This window comes from Tenrec ecaudatus, chromosome 4 (assembly GCF_050624435.1).
Source record: "Tenrec ecaudatus isolate mTenEca1 chromosome 4, mTenEca1.hap1, whole genome shotgun sequence".
Lineage (NCBI taxonomy): Eukaryota > Metazoa > Chordata > Mammalia > Afrosoricida > Tenrecidae > Tenrec > Tenrec ecaudatus.
Genome location: NC_134533.1, coordinates 52,449,033 through 52,471,846, shown reverse-complemented (window position 1 = coordinate 52,471,846; position 22,814 = coordinate 52,449,033). Strand labels below are relative to the sequence as shown.

Genomic DNA, 22,814 nt, shown 5'->3' with positions numbered 1-22,814 from the left:
GGATTCTATGTGTCAAGAGCTCATATCTGAACCAGTGTACGTGCTCCGGTCTAGCCGGATTTTAAAAGTAGAACTGGGTCATAATAGTATGGGGGAGGAAGCATTAAAGAGCTAGCGGAATATTGTCTGTTCCACCGGTGCTGTGCTGCACTCTGGTTATCTCATTCTTGAGTCTCCACTCGTACCCCCATCATTTGTATTGATATATTTGTTTGGGTTCTTCTGATGCCTGATACCTTATCCTGTCAACACCTTGTGATCACACAGGTGGGTGTGTTTCTTCCATTTGAGCTTTATTGCTTCCTTGCTAAATGGATGCCTGTTTAGCTTCAAGCCTTTAAGACCCCAGACTCTCTATCTTTTACTAGCCAGGCACCATCAGCTTTCTTCACCACATTTGCTTATACACCCATTTTGTCTTCAGCGATCATTTTGGAAGGTGAGCATCACAGAATGCCAGGCCATTAAAACAAGTATTCTTGCATTGAGGAAGTCCTGAAATAGGCCCAGTGCCCATCTGCTACCATACTGCTTAACATTTAAATATATGTACATAGACCTATATTTCTATTGGATTTTTTTTTTGTTTGGGGTTTTTTTATCCCTGTCGTTTTATGTTAATATATTTACATATATGCTTTCCTAAATTTATGCCTCTATAAATGTCTTTTGCCTCCTACTTCTTTCCTCTATTTCTTTTTACTTTTCTCCTGTCCTATTATCATGTTCAACCTTCTTTAGACTCTCAGTACTTTCTCTTACTACACTGCACTTGATCCAACCTCATTAGGCACTCTACGGCCTCCTCGCTATCGATTTTAGATCTCTTATTGTTCCCTTGTCCCTGAGTTTGTTGGCTCCCTCCTCCCTTTCTCTGCCACCTCCTCTCCCGTGTCACCCCAGAGCTGATGGCCCCATTTTTGTCTTGTGTTTGGTTATTCTACCTATCCTATATGGATAGACATGAGAAAAAGAAAGAGAATGGGAAAAAAATCACAGTTCTCTACTGCCTAAACTAATTGGTCTTTCATGCTGACATTGTCCCTTCCAGTCAGTTCCAGCTCAGCGAATGAAAGCCTGCATGTGCCTGTGCCATGCTCACAACTGGTGCTGCGTTTGAGCCCCTTGTTGCAGCCATTGTGTCCATTTAATCAGCCTTCTCCTTTTCCCTGACTCCACCAAGGATGCTGTCCTTCTCTGGGGACTGGTCCCTTCTGGTAACGTGTGCAGAACATGTGAAACACAGTGCTCACTGGTCAGGAGCATTCTAGCTGTACCCTTCCCAACAGTACCACCTTAAAACCTGTCCGTGGAAAAATGTATTACAGGTTCTTGATAAGAGTTGTAAGAACAGACATTTGCAAGACTGTCATCTCATAAATTAGGAACTGCCTGTATTTGCCTTGCTCGCCCCCTTTTTTTATGGCCTTTCTCTTAGATCAGAAGATAGCCTTATAACTTTGTAATGCAATTACACCGAATGTTCTTATCTCTCAGAAAATCTCAGTGGGTAGGGAACAGTATATCCAAATCTGTCTAACTTCAGTTTTGATGTGTAAAAGAAAGCCTGTTTTCTGAAGGAAGTCACTGAATGTTGACTAAAATAGAAATTGGCATTGTTTCTTACCATTGCTGAAGTTAACTAGTTAGAAAGTTTCAGAAGGAGCCCCCTCAGGGATGAGATGTAAGATAGAGCAAAGAAAGAAAAAAAAAGTTTTAATAAAAATAAATAATAATTTTTAAAAAGATAGAGCAAAGATACAACCAGTAACTAAGAAAAAGTACAGAGAAAGGTGTGGTAGTCTGATTTGGAAGACTGAAACAGTGGGGCATGCTAGCTTACTTAAGTTATTTAAGATATTTCAGCTCTTAACATTTTGCCATAATTGCTGTATTGTGTGTGCTTTCTCTATATATGTTTCTGTATGCCTTTTGTTGCCTATGAAATTATATCATTGAAATTTTAATAGTATCCAGGCCATTGTTACATTACTCTGGACATTCCTGTAATGTCTTTAATAGCTGTAAAGTGTTTTGTTTTGAAATCATCATCCAATCTCGATGAATATATGCGGTTATATATTTTATTTCCTTAAAACTATACGTTTTTATAACAAAAAACTATACGTTTTTAGAATATCACACATTCCGAGTATGCCTGGTTGTCTCCTCAAGGTTTTGCTTAATTTTGCTTAATTGTTCCTCTACATATATATTTCTTACAAAGATTCAAACACTTGATTATATTCCAGTTAAACCTAGACAAGACTACATCATCAGTGGTTACTTACCTCTTACTTCATCACCTCAAAAAGCATATGTCAGGTTATACCACTTTAAATGAGGCTGTTTGATCATTTAGTTAAAGGAGTCACCAACATTATAGTTCCCTTTTGTAATTAATGAAAACTCACTTTTAGTCATGGTGATATTGGAAGCATTCTGTCCACGATGCGTTCAAGGCTCCTAGTTGTGTTATAAAAAGCCTTAAAAAGATCTACCCCCACTGAATGGAAGCAAAAACCCATTAGTGCCTGGAGATAGCAGCAGGGTGTTTGCAGTGACTTTGTTTAACCTTGCTCTAATTATATAGGATTCTGACCCATTTATTTCTACAACTACATCAAGATTGGAACAAGTCAGCTGAAGCCCAGAGGAAAACACATCTTACTGAGAGGATAGGCAACCTATTCCATTACAATTTCTGTGGTGTGCCCTGATCTAATTCATGTGCTGCTTTTTAGGCCAGAAAATCAGTCCAGAAGGAAAAGCTAAAATTCAGCTTCAGCTGGTCCTGCATGCAGGGGACACAACAAACTTCCATTTTTCCAATGAAAGCACAGCAGTGAAAGAACGAGATGCTGTCAAAGACCTTCTCCAGCAGTTGCTTCCCAAATTCAAGAGGAAAGCAAATAAAGAACTCGAAGAGAAAAACAGGTAACAGAGGGCCTGAAATGTCTTTTTTTTTCTTCAAATGTCTTTTACAGAGATAATAGGCCTCTTATATAATAGGAGCCCTGGTGGGATGTTGGTTGTGTGTTGGGTTATGATATGCAAGGTCAGCAGTTTTAAAACACCATCCGATCATCAGAGAAATATGAGGCTTTCTACTCCCATGAAGAAGTTACAGTCTAGAACAGTGGTTCTCAGCCTTCCTAATGCCGCGACTCTTTAATACAGTTCCTTCTGTTGTGGTGACCCCCCCCCAACCATAAAATTACTTTTGTTAGCTACTTCATAACTGATTTTGCTACTGTTAGGAATCTGACGACCCCTGTGGAAGAATCGTTTGACTCCCAAAGGGGTCATAACCCACAGGTTGAGAGCCACTGGTTTAGAGGCTCACAGGGGCGGTTCTAGCCTGTCCTAGAGGGTCTTAGGGTCGCTATGAATCAACAACTCAATAGCAGTGAAAAGAAGGCAAGGCCATGTAGTAGTAATAAACTGTTACTAGGTCACACCCCTGTGCTACTGTAGTAGTGTAATGTAGGAAAATGCTGACTGGAGCATCATTACCTCTGTTTGGGTCTTCACTTTAGCATCTCATTAGTGGTGCAGCTATGGGAAAATTGTGTCATCACTTTGAGCCTCGGCTTCCTCGTAGGTAGCAACCTACCACACAGCTACCTTGATGGCAACCTCATCAGTGTTTTGAAAATTAGAAATGTATGTAAAATATTTGGCTCCAAGAGGGGAAGCGTTTGTTTCTGTCTTCAATTTTATAACAGCTTCTCAAGGTGTTTCAGATACAGTTTATTTTAGTATGTAAGGGGAGATGGGGGTATTGTTATTTTACATTACATGTATGAGAATACACAAACTCAGGACCTAACTGCCTTAGCACTAACATTTCATTTGAATCAGGACTGAGATTGGAACCTGTGACTAGCAATGCTGATGTCCTTTTAGCCCTTTTCCCTGTTGTCTGTCACTGAGAAGCTATTAAACTGCTAGAAGATAGTAAGCCATTAGAAGAAACCATTTGTTGCCTTTGAAGGAACAGGTATTTGATAATAAGATACTGTGAAAAAGTGAGACACCATGTAAAATAATGAGAATGTCTGATGAGATGAATTATTCCATTAATACTGTTCCAGCCATTGGTGCTTGTAATTCCAAGTGCACATAACCATCAAAAGTTGGTTGCGGGACATGTCAGGCACACTGCCTCTAATTTTCATTCACCTTAGGTGTAAAAGAGTACACTAAACGGTACAATAGAGGCACGGCGACCTTTGTGTCACTGAGCTGCAGATAGGAGTAAAACTAAATGTTTTTACCCTCGACGAGTTTATTAACCTTTGATTCTTTAGACTTCTCCATTTACTTTCACTTTTTTGGTTTCACCCCCCCCCCAATAAAAGGTCTTTGATTACTAAAGAATGCACTAAGGGGGATAAAAACTAACTAAGCTGGCTTTTGCTGTTCCATCATAAAACAAAACTGTGTTCAGTGAGTGGTTTCATATCATTAGAATCTTTTTCAACTACAACTTGAGTAGTGTTTTATTCCAGAGGTTGAATATGTTCATTATATTCTCTCACCAGAATGCTGCAAGAAGACCCTGTTTTGTTTCAGCTTTATAAAGACCTTGTTGTGAGCCAAGTGATCAGTGCGGAGGATTTCTGGGCCAGTCGCTTACATGTGAATACAGCAGGCAGTTCTTCCCCATCGAATCAGAAGCAGGACGTTGGCATTTCCGCAGCGTTTCTGGTATGGAACTTCTGGATTTCTGAGGAGGGACAGATTGTGTGGAAAACTCTGCTATACATATGTAGATGTTAGCAAGACCCATTCTGTAAAGTTTCAACATTTCCTTAACTCAGTGGAAAATCCTGTATCCATTATTTTCTAAAGTATATTTTAGGTGTGTGCAGTATATTTTCCTGTGTGTGTGTGTGTGTGTGTGTGTGTGTGTGTGTGTGTGTGTGTGTGTGTGTGTGTTTTCTGACCATTACACTATAGAAAATGCAAGTTTTAGAAAATGTCTATAATGAAAACTTGGGAACCAACCCCTTACTTTGGGATTGAATTTATTCTTAGAACATAGGATTTTTCCCTTGTATCCAGAGTAGCATGTTACTCACTCAACTAAATTTGAATGCTAATTTTGTGTTTGGTAACTTTCTAAAACCAGATAATGTCAATGTAATTCCTCAGTAACCAGGGTTGGTGGTAGTTTTGTTAACTACCCAAGCTAAGGTTAAAACTCCACTGTCTTTATGTTGGACTACACTGAGACCCATTTGACTATTGGATTCTGAGAAACTGATTGGACAGGTCCCTAAGGCTGTGTCAGAGTAACGGTGATGGAGACACAGTCCCTGCAGGTTGCTCAGGAAGATTGGGGAATCTAGATGTCTTCCCCCAGCATCCTGAGTAATGTGTGGTCTTTATTGTAGGCTGATGTCCGGCCTCAAACAGATGGCTGTAATGGTCTGAGATACAATTTAACCACCGATATCATTGAGTCCATATTTAGGACCTATCCGGCAGGTAAGAAGAATCATTTCTTCTGTGTAATTCAGATGTTTTTGATTAGTTCTGTAATATATCGATGGGAAAAAGGAAAGGCTTTATGTTTGTTCCTGGTTAAGTGCAAGACTCTTTGTAAAGTACCTTTACGTGATAAATGGTTGAAACTATATAAAGGATGTCTTATCAATTCACTGATGTGATTGCCAGCCTTTCCATGAATGATTCCTAAACTTAAGCCCTCAGCATACCCGAGAGAATGTGTCCAGAGGCATTCATAAAACTTGAATCAGTGGGTGGCACTAATGTTTATCATCCTTCAGACTTCCTCCAGAGTGTGAACTATCTAACCCATAAATTGTTTCCTGTGCCAAAACCACCCTAAAGGGATAAATTTCTTGATCCCAGCCCTAGGGCTTTATGCAACGTGGCCAACCCTACTTCAGTCTCCTTCCAACTCTGCAAAGCATTCCTCCACTCTATGCTGTCCCTCGTCACGTGTCCACATTTTAGTCATTAGGAAACCTCTATCCCTAAAGTCGCAGCTCAAGCCTCACTTCATTACCACCCTGCAAAAGCCGGACTTCCTCACACAGCTGGTGCCTGGTGTTTGCCGCAACAGTGATCACTGTATTGTTGCTATTTCCATATTGCCCTGATAATACCATAATTGTACAGTGACTAATGAGCCCTGGTGGCTCAGAAGGTAACCACTTGACTGCTAACCCAGAGATGGGCAGTTTGAATCAACCCAGTGATTCCACAGGAGAAAAGGCATGTTGATATGCTGCTAGAAAGAGGAGAGCTTCAGCACCCTGTGGGCGTTTCTACTGTGCCCTTTAGGATTATGACTAAGAACTGGCTTGACACACGACAGCATAATACAATATACTTGCCAGACGCTGCAGAAAGACCTTTGTCTTATTTATTCATTTTATCTTCATAATAATTCTGTGAGGTAGGTGTTATTACTACCCCCGTTCTATAGATGAGTAAAATCAAGATGTAGAGAGAATCATTTTACACAGACAGTGACTGAGCTAGAATTTGGAGCTCAAGAAACTGCTTTGAACCTGTGCCCAGTCAACAAACCTCTGAAGAACTACGTGCATCTACAGTCCAGTACCTAACAGCAGTGACCAAGAACAGGACACAGGTGTAAATGAGCAAGCAAGCCAACTCAGGTCTCTCTGACACCAGACATACTTCTTGACACCTTATGTACTTGGTGTGGTGGCTAAACACTAACTCTCCTGGTGCAGTTTATGATTTTTCAAGATTTATTACCTAATCTCTCAAATGGTAGTTCATATTTATCGTTTGATTAGGAAATGAGAGGATTCATAATGCAGTTTTGCCACTAGTCTATATTTTCATTGGCTAATTTGAGTTTTTGAAAAATGCAAACTCCATAAATGACTGATTTTTTTGTTTGTTTGGTGGTGTTTTTTATTCCTCTAGTAAAAATGAAATATGCAGAAAATGTCCCCCACAACATGACAGAAAAGGAATTCTGGACACGTTTCTTCCAGTCCCATTATTTTCACCGGGATCGACTGAATTCAGGGTCAAAAGACTTGTTCGCAGAATGTGCCAAAATAGATGAAAAAGGTAATTTTTTTCTCTCTGACACACACTTGCACTGTGGTCTCTCATCATTTGAGCCAGTGGTTGGTTGGTTTTCTTTCTGGGAAAGTTAAGGCTTGGATCAACATTTTATTTTGTTGATGTTCTAGGATTAAAAACAATGGTTTCATTAGGAGTGAAAAACCCGCTCCTGGATTTAACAGCTTTGGAAGATAAGCCGTTAGATGAGGTAAGAAACATGAAAGTATTTGTCACCTGCGTTTCCAAACTTATTTAACCTACCACCCCTTTCCAGAAAAAAATTAATCAGCAGCTCTTGGCAGTCCCAAAATCCTATCTCTAGCTGTATGCTTGGTATTTCCACTTAAATGTTTATTCAGACCTCACACCTTACCATGTCCAGAATGGAACTTTTAATTCCTATGGTCATAAACCTGCTTTTCCCCAGGTCTTAGCTATCACAGTAAAAGCACTACCATGGATTTGGCTGGTTAAGTCAAAAACACAGAAGTCTATGATTCTCCCCAGTTTTCTCCTCCAACATCCAGTTTATCAACCAATTTTCTACAATCCATCTTTGATCTGTCTGCGTTTCTGAAGGTTTACAGACAAGCCTTTCACCTTCCTGTTTCCACTATCCTTGGTTTGGCTGTGTGTGTCAGCCTCCTAACCAACCTTCCTCCTCCTTTCGTTTTTTTATTGCTCATTCTCTAGCAGTAAGTTACAAATTGGATTTTAATGTTTTTAGTAATACTCTTTGGTGGCTTCTTTCTTTTTTAGTTGGGTTTTTTTTTTTTTTTTTGGTGGCTTCTAATCGAAGTTAGAATATAACCCAAACTTATACAACGCTCTGCTTCACTGGGCCCTTGCCTACTGCTACCTCAAGTTGGGGCCATCTTCTCTTAGCATAAACCAGACCCCAATGGCCTCTCAGTTCCATAAGTTCTTTGTAGAACTTGTTTTGATCGATAATTTCAGTAATCCCTCAAAACAATGTAAGCTCTGTGAGGCAGACATATCTCTAGCACATGGCAGATCGTAGGGCCCAGGTGGGATTTTTGGGTAAGCAGTGAAGACTAACAGTAAGGTCAGCAGTTCAAACCCATGAGGCTGCCCCTTGCAAGAAATATGAGACTGTGTGGTCTGTAAAAAGCACAGCCTCAGAAACCCTGTGGGAGCTATTCTGTCTAGGAGGGCCGAGCTGAGCCTAAATTTGCAACAGCTGTGCACTGTTAGGGCTAGGGTGTTACCAATTTTGTAAAATTTCAGTTCATCCTCATTGTCTGTTGTACAGCACTTAAGCGGGTTAATTAACTTGCTAGATTTATATTAAGGTCTCTACATGGCCAAATGGCTTGAACCCAATGCCTGGTGGTCTATTTCTGTTACTATTACAACCAGGGCACCTTGGTAGTTCCACTCTGTAACATAGAAGGTCACCATAGGTTAAAAGTAGCAGGCCTCCTACTTTAGAAAAAATGATAAAAACCAAAATTTAAGTTCTAGCTTTGCAGAGTGTAAGGTCAAGTTGGGTTTTGGTCTTTCTTCACTGTGACCTATCTCTTCATAAGATCAATAATTTCTTGGGAAAACATGCAGAGTTTAAGATTATTTTTCCTTGTGATGCTAAGAGGACTAGTAATGCTTTATAATTCTCATATGCAGAATATTAGTTATTTTTTAATTGTTGCCTACAAGTATTTAGCAGTGCTTATGAAAATTACTGTATATACTCATATATAAGCGGAGGTTTTGGGCACATTTTTAATGCAGTTTTGTGGTAGAATTAGGTGCCTCAACTGGTCCTTGGGTCAGCTTATACTCGAGTGTATCTGGCATTAGTCTTTTCATCCTGGCAATTCTTTGCATCTAATTCAGGATCTGGGAATGCTAAGCATCTTTTGCAATAGACAAATCACAATATTACTTTGATTTCTAATCTACTACATTGTTTCTCATAGGGCTATGGCATTTCTTCTGTACCATCTACTTCCAATTCTAAATCCATTAAGGAGAATAGTAATGCTGCCATTATCAAGCGATTTAACCATCACAGTGCCATGGTCTTAGCGGCAGGTCTCCGGAAACAGTTAAGTACACATATAAAGGCACAATAGCTGGACTTCTCCAGATATCCAAATGGAATTTTGTTCTGCTTGTGGCTTTTTAACATTTATTCCCCCTCTCCCATCCCTCTTTGTTTTAAGAGAAGCACAAAATGAACAAAACGGTGAGCCCAGCGGCGTGGATGGGAATTCACAAGATGCAGACTGTTTTCAGCCAGCAGTCAAAAGGGTAAGTTAAGGGCAAAAGTCTGGACCAGTTAGGACACATATTTCTCCACTGCCTTATATAAGCACCAGTACTTTATGCTAACTCATCATTGTTGCATGTAACTTCATTCTTCTGACCTAGCTACTCAGTATTCAGATTAAACTGGAGCCTTCTAAAGAGGACTCCTCGAAAGAAATGAGGAGCTGATAGCAAGGGCTCAAGTAGAAGGCGAATGATTTGAGAATGATGAGGGCAACAAATGTGCTTGACACTGGATGGATTGTGATAAGAGTTGTACGAGCCCCCAATAAAATGATTTTTTTAAATAAATGAAGAGGACTCCTTAGTGGAACTCTCACCCAGCTTTCCAGAGACGGAGGCTGTCAGCCATTTTATAGGAGTTGGGTTTTGTTTGTTGTTTTTCCCATCATGTGTACAAACACTAAAATTGACAGAATGATTTTGTTTTTTGGAGAGAATTATTTAAAAATGACAGTATAACAAAAAGAAAACCTTAGTTATGTGTATGATTTTTAAGTAATCTTGTCCCTAATGTTAACACCTATTACTTCAGAGCTAGAAATATCTTCACATTAAATTTTGAGGAATTCATATAGAATGGGGGGGGGAGTATGGACAGAGAGAGGTATCTACTTGGGCATTTCTTCAAGTTTTGACCTTTATCCTATTTCAAAATCAGATTATAGTAAAATGTGCTTAGAAAGCCATTATGCTTAAAAATATAGCTAAAAGTAATAGCTATTAAAATAGCTAAAATGCTGCTTAGTATTTAATACTTTCTAGTATTATATATCAAAATATTAAATGTATATGCCTTTTTATCTCGCAGCTTTCTACTTGTGGACATTTAAAGATGTACAGAGATATAAATATAAATCTTCTTGCAGTATTAGAAATAATATCCAAGGTGCATGTGTATGATTCAAGCTACATCTATTTTTGTGAAATTTGATGCCCCTAATGACCTGCAGGATTAATGTTAAATTAAGTAAAAGTACACAAAATGTTATATAATGTAATTCTACATTTTTTTAAGTATTAGAATTTTTTTAAATCATTTTATTGGGGCTCATACAACTCTTATCACAATCCATACATACATCAATTGAGTAAAGCACCCTTATACATTCGCTGCCCTCATCATTCTCAAAATTTGCCTTCTGCGTGGGTTCCTAGAATCAGCTCATTTTCCTTTTTTTCCTCCCCCTCCCTCCCCGTTCCCCCCCCTTCCTTCATGAACCCTTAATAATTTATAAATTATTATTTTATCTTATCTTACACTGCCTGGCATCTCCCTTCACCAACTTTTCTGTTGCCCATCCCCCAGAGAGGAGGTTATATGTAGATACCCGAAATCGGTTCCCCCTTTGTACCCCCATTCCCTCCCGGTATCGCCACTTGAGGGGTTCATCTGTCCTAGATTCTCTCTGTTTCCAGATCCCAACTGTACTGCTGTTCATTCTCTGGTCTAGCCAGGTTTGCAAGGTAGAATTGGGATCATGGTAGATGGAGGGGAGGGAAGTATTAGAAATTTTAACGGGCTTTCAAAATAACATGCTAAACGATTATATTTTGGTAAAGAGATTATCAGAACTTTTAAATTTTCTGCTTAAATAAAAAATTTTGCTTAATACATTTCAGTAGTTTAATGTCATTAGTATTTTTTAAATGTTATTAAAAATGAAGCAATCTCACAAGTGATGCTTTTTCAGTAATATTGTATTAAAGTACTCGACTTTTGGTTATGAAAAATTTTTCAATCTTTTCTCTGAATTTTCATAATAAGATGCTAGCCTTAAATAATCTTTCAAATCAATAATTAATTACAAAGGATTACAAAGAACACTGTTCAGAAGTCTTAGTGAAAAGGTCCATGTGCTTACGGAACTTGTGACTTAGTGTGGCATAACCTGGCTAGTCTTGACAGAAGTCGAGGTTTTGGATTTGGATGATTACGGCAGCTGAGTGGTCAGGCTAGAAGTGAGAGTGATGCGTGGGAAAGGCGGTGAAGACGTGGCATGCTTTGGAGTTGGGTGGCATGTATTGAGTTGAAAGAGTATATGTATGACTCAATCTAGGTAGCGTAGGGTTGATTGGTGTGTTAGCCTTTGACTGCCGGGCTGAAGATCTAGATTTGTTCCTATACTACACAGGAACTATTTGGACATAAACTTTGGGCAATTCAAAATAGTAAGTTTTCACATTGATCTTTTTGAGGTGCATTTAGTAACTTACATGTTTTTATCTTGGCTTTGATGGGTACAAATGAAAATTGACCCAAAGAATTTCATAGTCGTGTGAAAGATAGATCAGGGGTACCAGAATCACTGAATTGCACTGAGTGGAGTGGTGTTGTTATGGTACGCATTTTTCCCGCTAGGCAAGCATCAAGTAACTTCCTGAGTTAGTGTGCCCAGTGGCATCGCCTGGGAAGGGAAATGTTCTCTCTGGTCACCCTGAATTTTTTATAAAAGCAGTTTCACTCAAGCCTCCTTTTTTGTGATGGCCACCTTAAGGGAACAACAAGTGGCTGTGAAATTTTGTTTCCTGCCAGAGAAAAATGCCGCAGAAACTGTTGTGACGTTGAACAGGGCTTACACGGACAGTGGTATGGGGAAAAGTCAAGTGTATGAGTGGTTTGTTTGTTTTTTTCATACCAAAAAAGGTGAAATGCCAGTTGATGACAAACCGCATTCTGGATGTCTGTCAGCTTCCCAAACTGATGAAAATGTCAACTCGTAGTGCGTTGTAGAGCATTTAGAGTTCGTTCCACTAGGTCAGACTGTTAATCATGCTTTCTAATTAGAGGTTCTGAAAAGACTGCATAACTGTGTGGCAAAAATGGCCTGATTTGTGGCGTATAGGGGACTGGTTTTGCCACCACAACAATGCACCTGCTCACATAGCTATCTCTGTGCACCAGGTTTTGGCAATAAACAGCATGCTTCTCTTAACCCATACACCTGACCTTGCTCATTGCGTCTATGTTTTCCCGAATGAAGAGGGACATGAAAGCACAGTGATTTGAGGAAGTAGAAGAGATGAAGTAAAAAGTGAGGGAGGTGCTGTCAGCCATCCAAACAGATGAGTTTAAAACATGTCTCCAAGATGGAATAGCAGATTTGACAAGTTTATTAAGTGTAATGGAGAGGACATTGAGGGGGTTATGGTGGTTTTGTACTAAATACGTAGCTTATTTGTATAGATTGTCTTGAAGTGTCTGCTAAAATTATTGTTTTTATTAAAAAGCTATATATATCTAAGCAATTTATTTACTAACACAGGAGAAGACAAATTAGTAAAACCAGACAGACACCGAGAAGAATTGTTGATAAACATAGCATTTCGGAATTAGTGGGAATGACACTATTCCACAAATGATGTTAGAATGACTGGTTCATCGTGCAAGGAAAAGAAACTCAGCTTACTTACCTTATCCTTATTCCAAAATAATTTCAGGTGGATCCAAACTTTTAGCAAAAAATAAGTTAAAATTTTTTTTAAAAAGGGCATAACTTTTTATATTTAAAATTTTAAAACTGTCCGGAAGAAAAAATAATTTGTAACATAATAAAGAAATAAGTTCCTTAATAATTACAGAATTTCTATAACCCAACCCTTCCCAGCCACCCCTAAAACAGGTACATCCAATAGAAAATTGCTGACAGTGTGACTAGATTGTTAATTGGAGGTAAAGCAAGCAGTAAGATTAAAGCTTCAATTACCAGAAGGTCAGTAATAATTAGTGTGGTGGAAGTGTGGGAAAACAGGTACTCTTCATAAGTACATGAGTCTATTAATTGGTTTTATTCTGTTTTCATCTCGAGACAGTTGGGCTCAGGTGAGAAGACTTTGTTTTATACCCTTCTGTAGCTTTATGTGTGGTTTTTTTCCCCTGTCATGTTAATTATTTGTGTCAGGTACAGTCACTGACAAAAGGTGTTTTGTTAATTTTAGGCGAAGTTGCAAGAGGCCATTGAATATGAAGACTTGGGAAAAAATAATTCCATAAAAACAATTGCACTAAACCTCAAGAAGTCAGATAGGTAAGTTTAGATTAATATGGAGCAGAATACAAGGGGGTACCCCCCCTAAAAAAACAACAACAGCATAAAGCTCTGCTGGCCAAAGCTTACATAGTACACATTTTTCCCACTAGGCAAGAATGGAATCGCAGATTTGACAAATGTATTAAGTGTAACATAGAGTACTTTGAAGGTGATAATGGTAGTTTTATTTTTTAAAATATATAAATAGATAGCTTTGGAAAGTCCGGGTTTTTCATTGGGGTACCCCATCATGTATATGTTAACAACTCTGTGCAGAATATATTCTGAAAGTTGAGTGTTTTGTGTTTTAATCGCTTTGTCATTGTGCACCTCAAGCAAGGATCCTAAATGATGAAAGTCAAGACGATAAAATTTAGATCATTATGTTATTACTTCATAAAATTATTTAATTCTTGTTATAGTGTTTTGTTTTAGGAAACTTGTTAGTGATCGCTGTGTTTGAAGGCAGATGTTCTATACCTTTATTTTATGTGATTGGTCATTTCTTTCTTCTGTGTTGACCTTCAGGTATTATCATGGTCCAACTCCAATCCAGTCACTACAGTATGCAACAAGTCAGGACATTATTAATTCTTTCCAAAGTATTAGACAAGAAATGGAAGCTTACACACCCAAACTAACTCAGGTAGGTAACAGGTACTCTTTGGAGACCAGAATTTCCATAGTTCCTTCTTCAGTTTATAAGCAAAACCAGATTAAATTATACAACTGATCGTTTAATTGGACTTAAACACATATTGGTGCTAAATAAATAACACTGTCGGTTTTAAAACCAAACCCACTGCCCTCAAGTCCGTTTGACTCATGACACTCTCTCAGGACTGTAAAGCCAATGGAACCAGATAGCCGCCTCTTCTGTCCACACAGCAGCTTGTGGGTTCAAGCAGCCAAGAGCTTTAATCTGCAGAACCATGAGTGCCTCCTTAGCAGACACAGCGTGTGTGTGTATGTGTGTGCGTGCGCGCGCGCACATGGGCTTACACAATTAACGGAGTTATTTCACCACTTCTTTCCTTCTTACCCTTACGCCAAAATAGAACATTTTAACTCTAATTAGGGTCGATTTTAAGTACTTTACCTTTCTTTACTCACAGGGGGAAAAAAAGTTATTTTCAGTAAGTTATCTGTCTTGTTACTGGTGCCTGGTAGCAGTGAGGTGGCTCCGGGATAAGCTCAGCCACCAGTGGAAGGGGAACAGGGATACAAAACAGTGAGCTGCCACATGATCTTGATTTGTGATGGTGTGTGCCATCTCCCTGGTGCTAACTTATTTTCCTTGGTCCAGCTCCCTCACACACAGGATGTGTGCTCACAAAACACTCATTGGAACATCTTAGATGTGTGAGCTTTGTGCTCCAACTGTTCTACAAATGATTTTCTCGAGTAGCTAAAGTTCCTGGCACTTAGTAGTTCTCCATTAAATTAGTCATTTGGTTATGTCCCGAAATGTTGATATTCAGTATTGTTTCCAACATGTTTATGCAATTTGGGTTTTTCTTTTTCCTTCCTCCCCCCCCAGTTTCCTAACTGCGATCAAAGGTACATGTTAAAGTATGTTAACTCCCTTTACCGTGAGCTTTAAGAATCTGAGCACACCAGGGGCTCCATGGGATAAAGATGTAATGGTCTACTTCTGTGGAAAACACAGCTTTGGCGACCCGGTAGGGTAGTTCTACTCGGTCCACAGTCACTGAGTCAGAAGCAACACTAGCAGTGTATGTGGATTTGACAGGTGCTGGAAGACTTGTGGTTACTTTATTTCTAGACAGATTGTAGCCTAATGCAAAGCAGTTCACTCTGGTTGCTATAAATGATGTGCAACGAGAATTGTGTGTTTTAAAATGTTGAATAAGATGCCAAAAGTGAAACAGAGAGAACCGTTTCTATGTTTTGATGTCTTTCAGGTTCTCTCAAGCAGTGCTGCTAGTAGTACCATCACAGCCCTGTCGCCTGGAGGAGCCCTTATGCAGGGAGGGACACAGCAAGCCATAAACCGTACGTGCAGCCACTTGTGCTGGCAGCTCTAGGAGCAAGTTCAGAGGGGTATTTATTTTGAGGTGGTTGGCGGGCAGGTGGGGTATTGGGGGTGGTATTGTTCTCCCCTTTGGAGTATTTCTGGGCTCTATAGAGGGAGAGATTTGTTTTTACCTATCTGGACACTGAAATATATCAAGATAAAAGCAGTTTTCAGAAACGTTTTATGATGACGAACTGTGTCTCCTTGATAGTTCTAGTTGATCCTAGCAATATCGTATTGCGGCTCTGTTCTCCCACACCTGGTAGAACAGATCAAGGAACCTGAAAGTTCCGCAGACAGTCCCAAGCGTATGACCAGACTATAGAATGGTCTGGTGTCTGGATTAGGTCCTAATAAAATTGTTTGAGGGGAAGTGGGGGTGGGGTGTTATTAGCATTAGTTATCACAGCAATAGAAAGTAAAATTAAATACCATAACCCCCCAGGAAAATCCCAACGGACTTCAAATTCTGTGATCTCAGCCACAGAATCAGTGACTTACATCAAAGTTTGTCATATGTCAAGGGTAGTGGTTCTAGACTTAGCCTCTTTGAGCAGTCATTTTTCAGAAAGCATGCTCCTGTGAGACTAGCTTTCGTCTTGTGGGCCTCTTGCATTACAGAGATGGTGCCAAATGACATCCAGTCTGAATTGAAGCATCTGTACGTGGCTGTTGGAGAACTTCTGCGGCACTTCTGGTCCTGTTTTCCTGTTAACACCCCATTCCTAGAGGAAAAGGTCGGCCTCCGTTCCGGGCAGGCTGCCTGTGGGGGGTGTGGGGGGATGGGTCTGCGGGCCATCCAGGCAGTACCACTCACTGTGACCCTGAGAGGGCAGGCTCAGGGTTCCCCACTGCCGTCTCGATGGTGTTGCCCCTTGGGGGTAGCTCCAGAGCTTTGGAATCAGCAGCCACCTTTACCTGGTGCCGCTGTGGTTATTTTTTGTAAATTGGTTAGGTCTCCTTTGAAGCTTGATTTTTTTTTTTTTAATTGAAGCATGTACTTTGCATTTCCTTTAAACTTAGCAGCATCCTTGAGCAGTCATTGATTATTTTCCATTTTATGTCTGAGGAAAGCCATAGTCCAGACCCATCCCACAATAGGGTCCCATGGCTTGAGACTTGAATCTACCTCTCATTCTCCAGGGAGCAATGGAGCACCCAAAACACAGTAGCATGCGTCTGATAGTGACTTGTATGCATCAGTTTTTAAAAGGCTTGTGAAATTTAAAAATAGGACTGACCATAAATATAGCACTAGCTGTTTAACCCTTCTAGCCAATGAAAGATAAATACCCCTTAAAACAATCAGCTTAATTTCTGAGCACCCACTTTGCAGAAAGCTATGGATGACAGTGAAAGCCCAAAGTCCGTTTGCAAAGTCCTGCTCGGATATAGCCTCTGGTGAGCTCCTTCAGACCACTGACGAGACCGCATGCATTAGGAAGTGGGCTGCTGCAGATACAGTTATGTGGTTTAGTTTTGTTGGTCCTTATTGGGGTTTTTGTATGGTTTTCTTTATATGAAATCCAGACTAGGGAAATCCATAGAGCCAGTATTTTGATTAATAGTTCTTTGCGATTATTGCAGGGGAGATTGGGAGGTAATGGGGAACTAATAATCAGTTAAATGTGTAAACTAATGAGCAGAGAATGAAGAAAATGATCCAAAATTAGCTGTGGTGATGACTACACAACTCTAACATATTTAAACCATCAAAAACTGTATGGTACATGGATCATATGTCCAAAAAAACCTGTTAGCAAGGGGATAGGGTATGATACTTTTGGAATGGCAAATAATAATAGTACACACTAAACAGCTTAACAGGCAGTTCCTTAAAGAATGTAAGTCAAAGGTAATGTTCAGGATCCTACTAGTCAAATAAACTATTGAAAGGTGTGACGAGAAAGCATTTTTCCCTAATGGGCAAATGAATGAGAAGCATTGATGGATGGTGTTTCCTGAGTCGCTAAGAACTTTTGCTTACATTACTGGCACCATCTTTCCTTCAGGTGCTTTGGCCTAGAAATGCAGCATTTCTGTATTTCCCCTAAAGAAATATTGAATATGAATGTCTGTAAATATTTAGCCATTGAGATGTCTTGGATAAAAGAAAGTTGAGAAATTACCCAAGTTCTTATCAGAAGCAGATTGGTTGAGACGTGTTTGCTATATACATGCATTGGAATATAGATAATATTTATTAAGTGAAATTTTAAGATAACAATAATTTTCTATTGTATACATTTTTTCTGACATACACAAGAGAATGAGAATATGGTTTATGAGCTTTCGTGTTAACAGTGTGAATTCTTAAGGGGTAGGATACACACTAGCTATTTTGGTAGGGGATCTATTTTTCTTTTTTTTTTTTTTTTTTTTTTGAGAGGTATTTTTATTTTCTTTGACAAGTTTTTTATTTTTTTTCTACAGCAACCCTGTAGTATTGCTTTGTGTCTGGGGGTTTGTTTTTGTTGTTGTTGTTGTTGTTTTGTTTTAAGAAAAAGGGGGAAAGCTTTGATTCTACTAGGTCAGCAGTTCTCATCCTGGGTAGCGATCACTTTGGGGGTCAAACGACCCTTTCACAGGGGTCGCCCGATTCATAACAATGGCAAAATTACAGTTATGAAGTAGCAACAAAAATAATTTTTGTATGTATGTATTGTGATAAGAGCTTTATGAGCCCCAATAAAAAGATTTATTAATAAAAAACAAAAAATAATGTTATGGTTGGGGGTCATCACCACATGAAAAACTGTACTAAAGGGTAGCAGCGTTAGGAAGGTTGAGAGCCGCTGCTCTAGATGTTTACTTCACCTGGTAAAAGCAATGAACATGTTAGCATTTTTTGTTTTGTTTTCAAAAAGAAAGTAACCTTCTAACAGAGAATGTAATAAAAAGAGTTTGCAATTTCTCTATAAACCATATTACTCATCTTTTTCAGGTAGTGAAAATGAAAAGTAATTTGGAACGATTCCAGGTTACAAAGCTCTGCCCATTCCAAGAAAAAATTCGGCGACAGTATTTAAGCACAAATGTAAGTCATTCTCTTGATTTTGACCTAATTTTCTTTCTCTGGATCCTTAAAAGATGAAATTATCTTTGCTTTTGTGTAAATGTGTAGGCAGTCTGTGTTTTGTTTTCTTCTTGTTTCTCTTGCTCAGGTTATTTTTTAATTGTGAGATGTGTCATACATTCAGAAATGTGTATGAAATTGGTATATATGTTTGAAGTAATTTTTAATGGCACTGATCAGGATAAGAAATAAAACCGTACCAGTGCCCACAGATACTTATTCCCTAAGTACTTCTGTCCAATTGCATAGCCCTCCCTCCAAGCTTGCATAGCTAATAACTAAGCAGACATTTGTTTTGATGGTCTCCACACTTTTTTTTCTAGATCTGCAGTTGTGTTTTCCGAAATAGTACATTCTTCATTCTGAGCAACTGAGTAGTGCCCACAAACCTAAGCAGTATAAGGAAAGGGCGGGAATGCTGCTCGTTACAGTAAGCAGCACACTCTCTGGAATATAATTATCTGGCTTCAGCTACTCTGACCGGTTAACAGCAGAGTCAGAGGACAAGCTCGTATGTAGCAGGCATTGCTCTGCACGTTGCTTCTGAATCAAAGCTGGCGGGACTAGACAGGGTAATTGGCAAATCATATCACAGATGATGAGTAGAAACATGGATAGTATCGTCTCATCAAGTTTTTAATTTCTAGGATTGAAAACATGGGAGTTTCACAGTTAAAAGCTGACTTTTTTCTTCAGTAAGAATTTTATTTTTTTTTAAAGAATTTTATTTTTAAGTACTTATTCCTAAGAGTTCTAAGTGGGTTTTCTCAAAATGTAAATTAATGTTGTTTATCAAGAAAAAAAAGTGCTGATGGCAAAGTGGGTTAGAGATGGAGCTGCTAGTTACAAGGTTTGCAGTTGAAAACCACCTCTGTGGGAGAAAGAAGAGGCTTTCTGCTCCTTTAATGACGGGCAGCCTGCGGAACTCACATGACAGTTGTGCTCTGTTCTGTGAGGTTGCTAGCACTCAAAACTGGGTGGGTGGCATGAGTTTTCCAAGGTGTGCTTAGTATCATCAGAACAGTGGCCTGTAGTGACGTGCACCAGAGCAAGAATGGCAGGTCGGCTTTAGCTCACAGACCCTCTCGGTTGGTTCTTAGTGCCTGGAGCACTGTGGTGAAAAGGATTCTGAGCCCATGAATAGCCTTACAGGAGGATCAGATCTAGTCTCTATAAAGTGGTAGGACAGAACCTCTGCAAAACAAATTTAATCATTTCTAGAGAGGGTTAAATTAACATAACCTTGAGATAATAAAAACATGTAAATCAGGAAGTTTGCTTTTATAATGCTGTGCCTTGGATTAGACCCGAGTCATTGATATCCTCAAAGACTATATTTAGAATTTTTGCTGGTCTCCTTTTCTGCCCTCCCATAATTGACTTGTAGAATATACCTCCTTTGTCACCATAGAAACACTCTCTTAAATCCACTCGGATTAAGTTTGACTCTGTTGACTTCCATAATTAAGGCAAACTTCTTGAATGTTCATAACTTAGAGGTCTTTTTTTTCCCGCCATAACTTATAGTTCAGACTTAAGATGTAGCCTGGTATTTATGTGTAACATTGGAAGTTTCAATTTTCTGTAATTTACTACATTACTTTGAAGTCCTGAAATAGTGGAGCTGGAAGAAGTCCTAGAGAAGAGAAAAGTTGTTAACTTCTTAAAGTTGGCTATGCAGCAGAATCAAACTTCTGCAAATTGGAGATTCCTGGGTCTCATCCCAGATCTGCTGCGTGCAACGCTTCAAGGGAGTGAAGCATTTTCCAAATAATCTATAAAATAATGTTGATGCAAAGAAAAAAAGGTTGATGTCCCATCCCAGCCATAATTAACAGACTCCTATAAGTCTAGAAATCACCAATCCAGTTCATTGCCTAAGACTGACTAGAGGCCAGACTGGCCAAAGCACAGTTAGGACTTTCCTCCCGTCCTGTAGCTGACGGGGGAGGCAATAGACGGACTTCACAACCCAGACTGAGCAGGCAGGTTTTCAGCCTCTTAAACACCAGCCACCTCTCCCTTCCTGTAAAGATGGGGCCCGTGGGGCCCTTGCAGACTGCTTGCACATTGCCTGCTTGACTGAGGAAACAAACGAGTTTAGAGACAACTGTGCCAGATTTGGGGCAGAAGTACTGGCTTCTCCAGCCTTCCACCCAGTTACTGCTTCACTCTCGCTGTGTTTTCAGTTGGTCAGTCACATAGAAGAGATGCTCCAGACAGCCTACAACAAGCTCCACGCGTGGCAGTCCCGGCGCACGATGAAGAAGACGTGAGTGCTTGCGGCTCCGCGGTTGGGTGAGATGGAGCCCACTGTGGTCTGCAGTAACTCCGGACACCTGACCTGACAGACGTGCTGATCATCTCACAGACGTGACAAGACACACCTGCACTGTGTGGACTTTCGAGCCGATGCCTATTGTACCTTGCACATTGTGGAGGGAGAGGAAGAAAGGGACTGTGATTGAACTAAAAGTGGGGGAGGTAAATTAAGGCAGAACCAAAATGAGCTAAGTTGCAAATATATATAAATATATATATTTAAAAAGACACTGTTTACTGCAGTTACTCAGGAACTGCTTTTGATTCACATTAAGCTGCTTTCAGACATTTAAAAACAACAAAAATGTTTCTTAAAGGGTGCATTGATAAAATCTGAGGTTTTTTTGTTTTGTTTTTGTTTTTCTGTGTAAGTGTTTTTCTAAGTTTATGGCACAGGGTACATCTATTCAGAATTTCTCCTCCATCTTCAGTGTACTGAATTCTATTAGTCACTTCCCTTACAAATGAGCGAGGCTACTTGAAAGCAGAGGGAGACTGGTGCTCGGCCCTCTGGAAACGGTCGTAGTCAGAAGACATCATTGGTCCTGTGTTTCCTACGGAAATAAACAATCAACATTGCACTGAATGCTTGTGGTTTGGGGTCCCTACCGGATACAGAGGGAACATACTTGCTGAAAATTGAGTGAGATTTTTTTTATGCAGAATTTTGTCCGAAGGCAATTGCACTGCATGCTTTTCTGTGAGTGCAAATGTACATCGCTAAAAGGTTTGTTGTCTTGTTTTGTTTTTTAAGATGGCACGCGCTTTGAAAAGAGGAAAATGCATTTTTTAAGAGTTTAAAAATCTTATGAGTGAGAAATATAAGAAAGCTTACTTATTTTCACCTTTAGAAGAAATAAAAGATGGTTCTCGTATCCCGTTTCCTCCAGTCTCTGACTGCTAGCTATCTTTGGCGAATCGATAATCAGTGCATAGTGACTGAAAAGCTTAAATGCGAAAACCAACAGCAAAAAAGATGTTATATTTTCTGTGCCATATTTTGTTCTTAATATCAGCCTAACTTTTATCTAAGACTAGATGTCTTATATTAAAAACTACACAAAAAAGTAAAACTTTTCTAGATACTCTTTCTAACGCTTGACATCTTGTGGTTTCTCATTATGGGTGATGTTTACTGGGGTGGATTCCTTGTCCATTTTCAAAGTCGTTACTAGCAATTCAATATCATTCATAATGGCGACAACACTTCCCAACCCTGCGCTGGCCTTGTAGTAAAAGTACAGAGTCAACCTCCATGCCTGCTGCCAGTCTTCCTGCTTCCCCCATCATAGCAGAGGCGGATGGTATGCTCGCTCCATTTGCATGTCACATTCCAGTTCCACAAAACGCTCTCCAGGACCTTGTCATCACCACCACAGTGGAGCAGAAAGAAGGGTGCAGTAGATGAGTGTATTCTCTGGGAAAGGCAGATACAAGCAAAATAGTGAATGTTGTATTTAGTGGTTGAGAAAGAAAGACGGTTTTCTGGAACTAGAGCAGAAGTCACTGGAGACATTGCTATGGATAAGCCTTTATGGTTGAATAGGAGTTTGCTGAATAGAAAGGAAACTGGTTTCAATAGAAGGGTCTGCATGGTGGTGGGAGGGCTTAAAAGACTGATGTGTTAGGGGAACAAAATTTTGTGAGATGTGAGCACTGACGTAAAAGCTGAACATGAGGAAAACCCCTTCACTGAACGACCTCGTATGCCCAGAAAGGCAGACCTTACCATTCCACATGCAAGCCAGGGGACGTTTCTATGTGAGTAGATGACTTGATTTGCTGTTAGTTATTTCTAATGAACAGCAAAACCTCCACTCAACTCACAGTTTTTTTTTTTTTTAAAGAAAAGGCAGTGCAGTGCAACTATGAATGAACGACATGGGTCTCCATTAATATTCTTCAAGAAACGAGGACAAATGGTATCCCTCAGTCTTTGTTGGATGAAGTATGTCTGATATTAGGTACCAGT

General features: G+C 39.6%; 1 protein-coding gene across 1 annotated transcript in view; it reads left to right on the top strand.

Annotated features, from left to right (window-relative positions):
* The window catches only part of GTF2H1 (general transcription factor IIH subunit 1), a 29,374-nt gene extending 7,458 nt beyond the window's left edge, over positions 1-21,916 (top strand). Inside the window, exons 3-15 of the mRNA XM_075545997.1 lie at positions 2,745-2,937; positions 4,548-4,713; positions 5,403-5,496; positions 6,937-7,086; positions 7,212-7,291; positions 9,024-9,151; positions 9,270-9,357; positions 13,315-13,403; positions 13,935-14,052; positions 15,332-15,422; positions 16,066-16,181; positions 18,389-18,481; positions 20,710-21,916. Of these exons, the coding sequence (XP_075402112.1) occupies positions 2,745-2,937; positions 4,548-4,713; positions 5,403-5,496; positions 6,937-7,086; positions 7,212-7,291; positions 9,024-9,151; positions 9,270-9,357; positions 13,315-13,403; positions 13,935-14,052; positions 15,332-15,422; positions 16,066-16,181; positions 18,389-18,481; positions 20,710-20,796 (1,493 nt within the window). The 3' untranslated portion in view covers positions 20,797-21,916. The remainder of the gene's footprint in view (positions 1-2,744; positions 2,938-4,547; positions 4,714-5,402; positions 5,497-6,936; positions 7,087-7,211; positions 7,292-9,023; positions 9,152-9,269; positions 9,358-13,314; positions 13,404-13,934; positions 14,053-15,331; positions 15,423-16,065; positions 16,182-18,388; positions 18,482-20,709) is intronic.
* Positions 21,917-22,814: the final 898 nt, after the last annotated feature.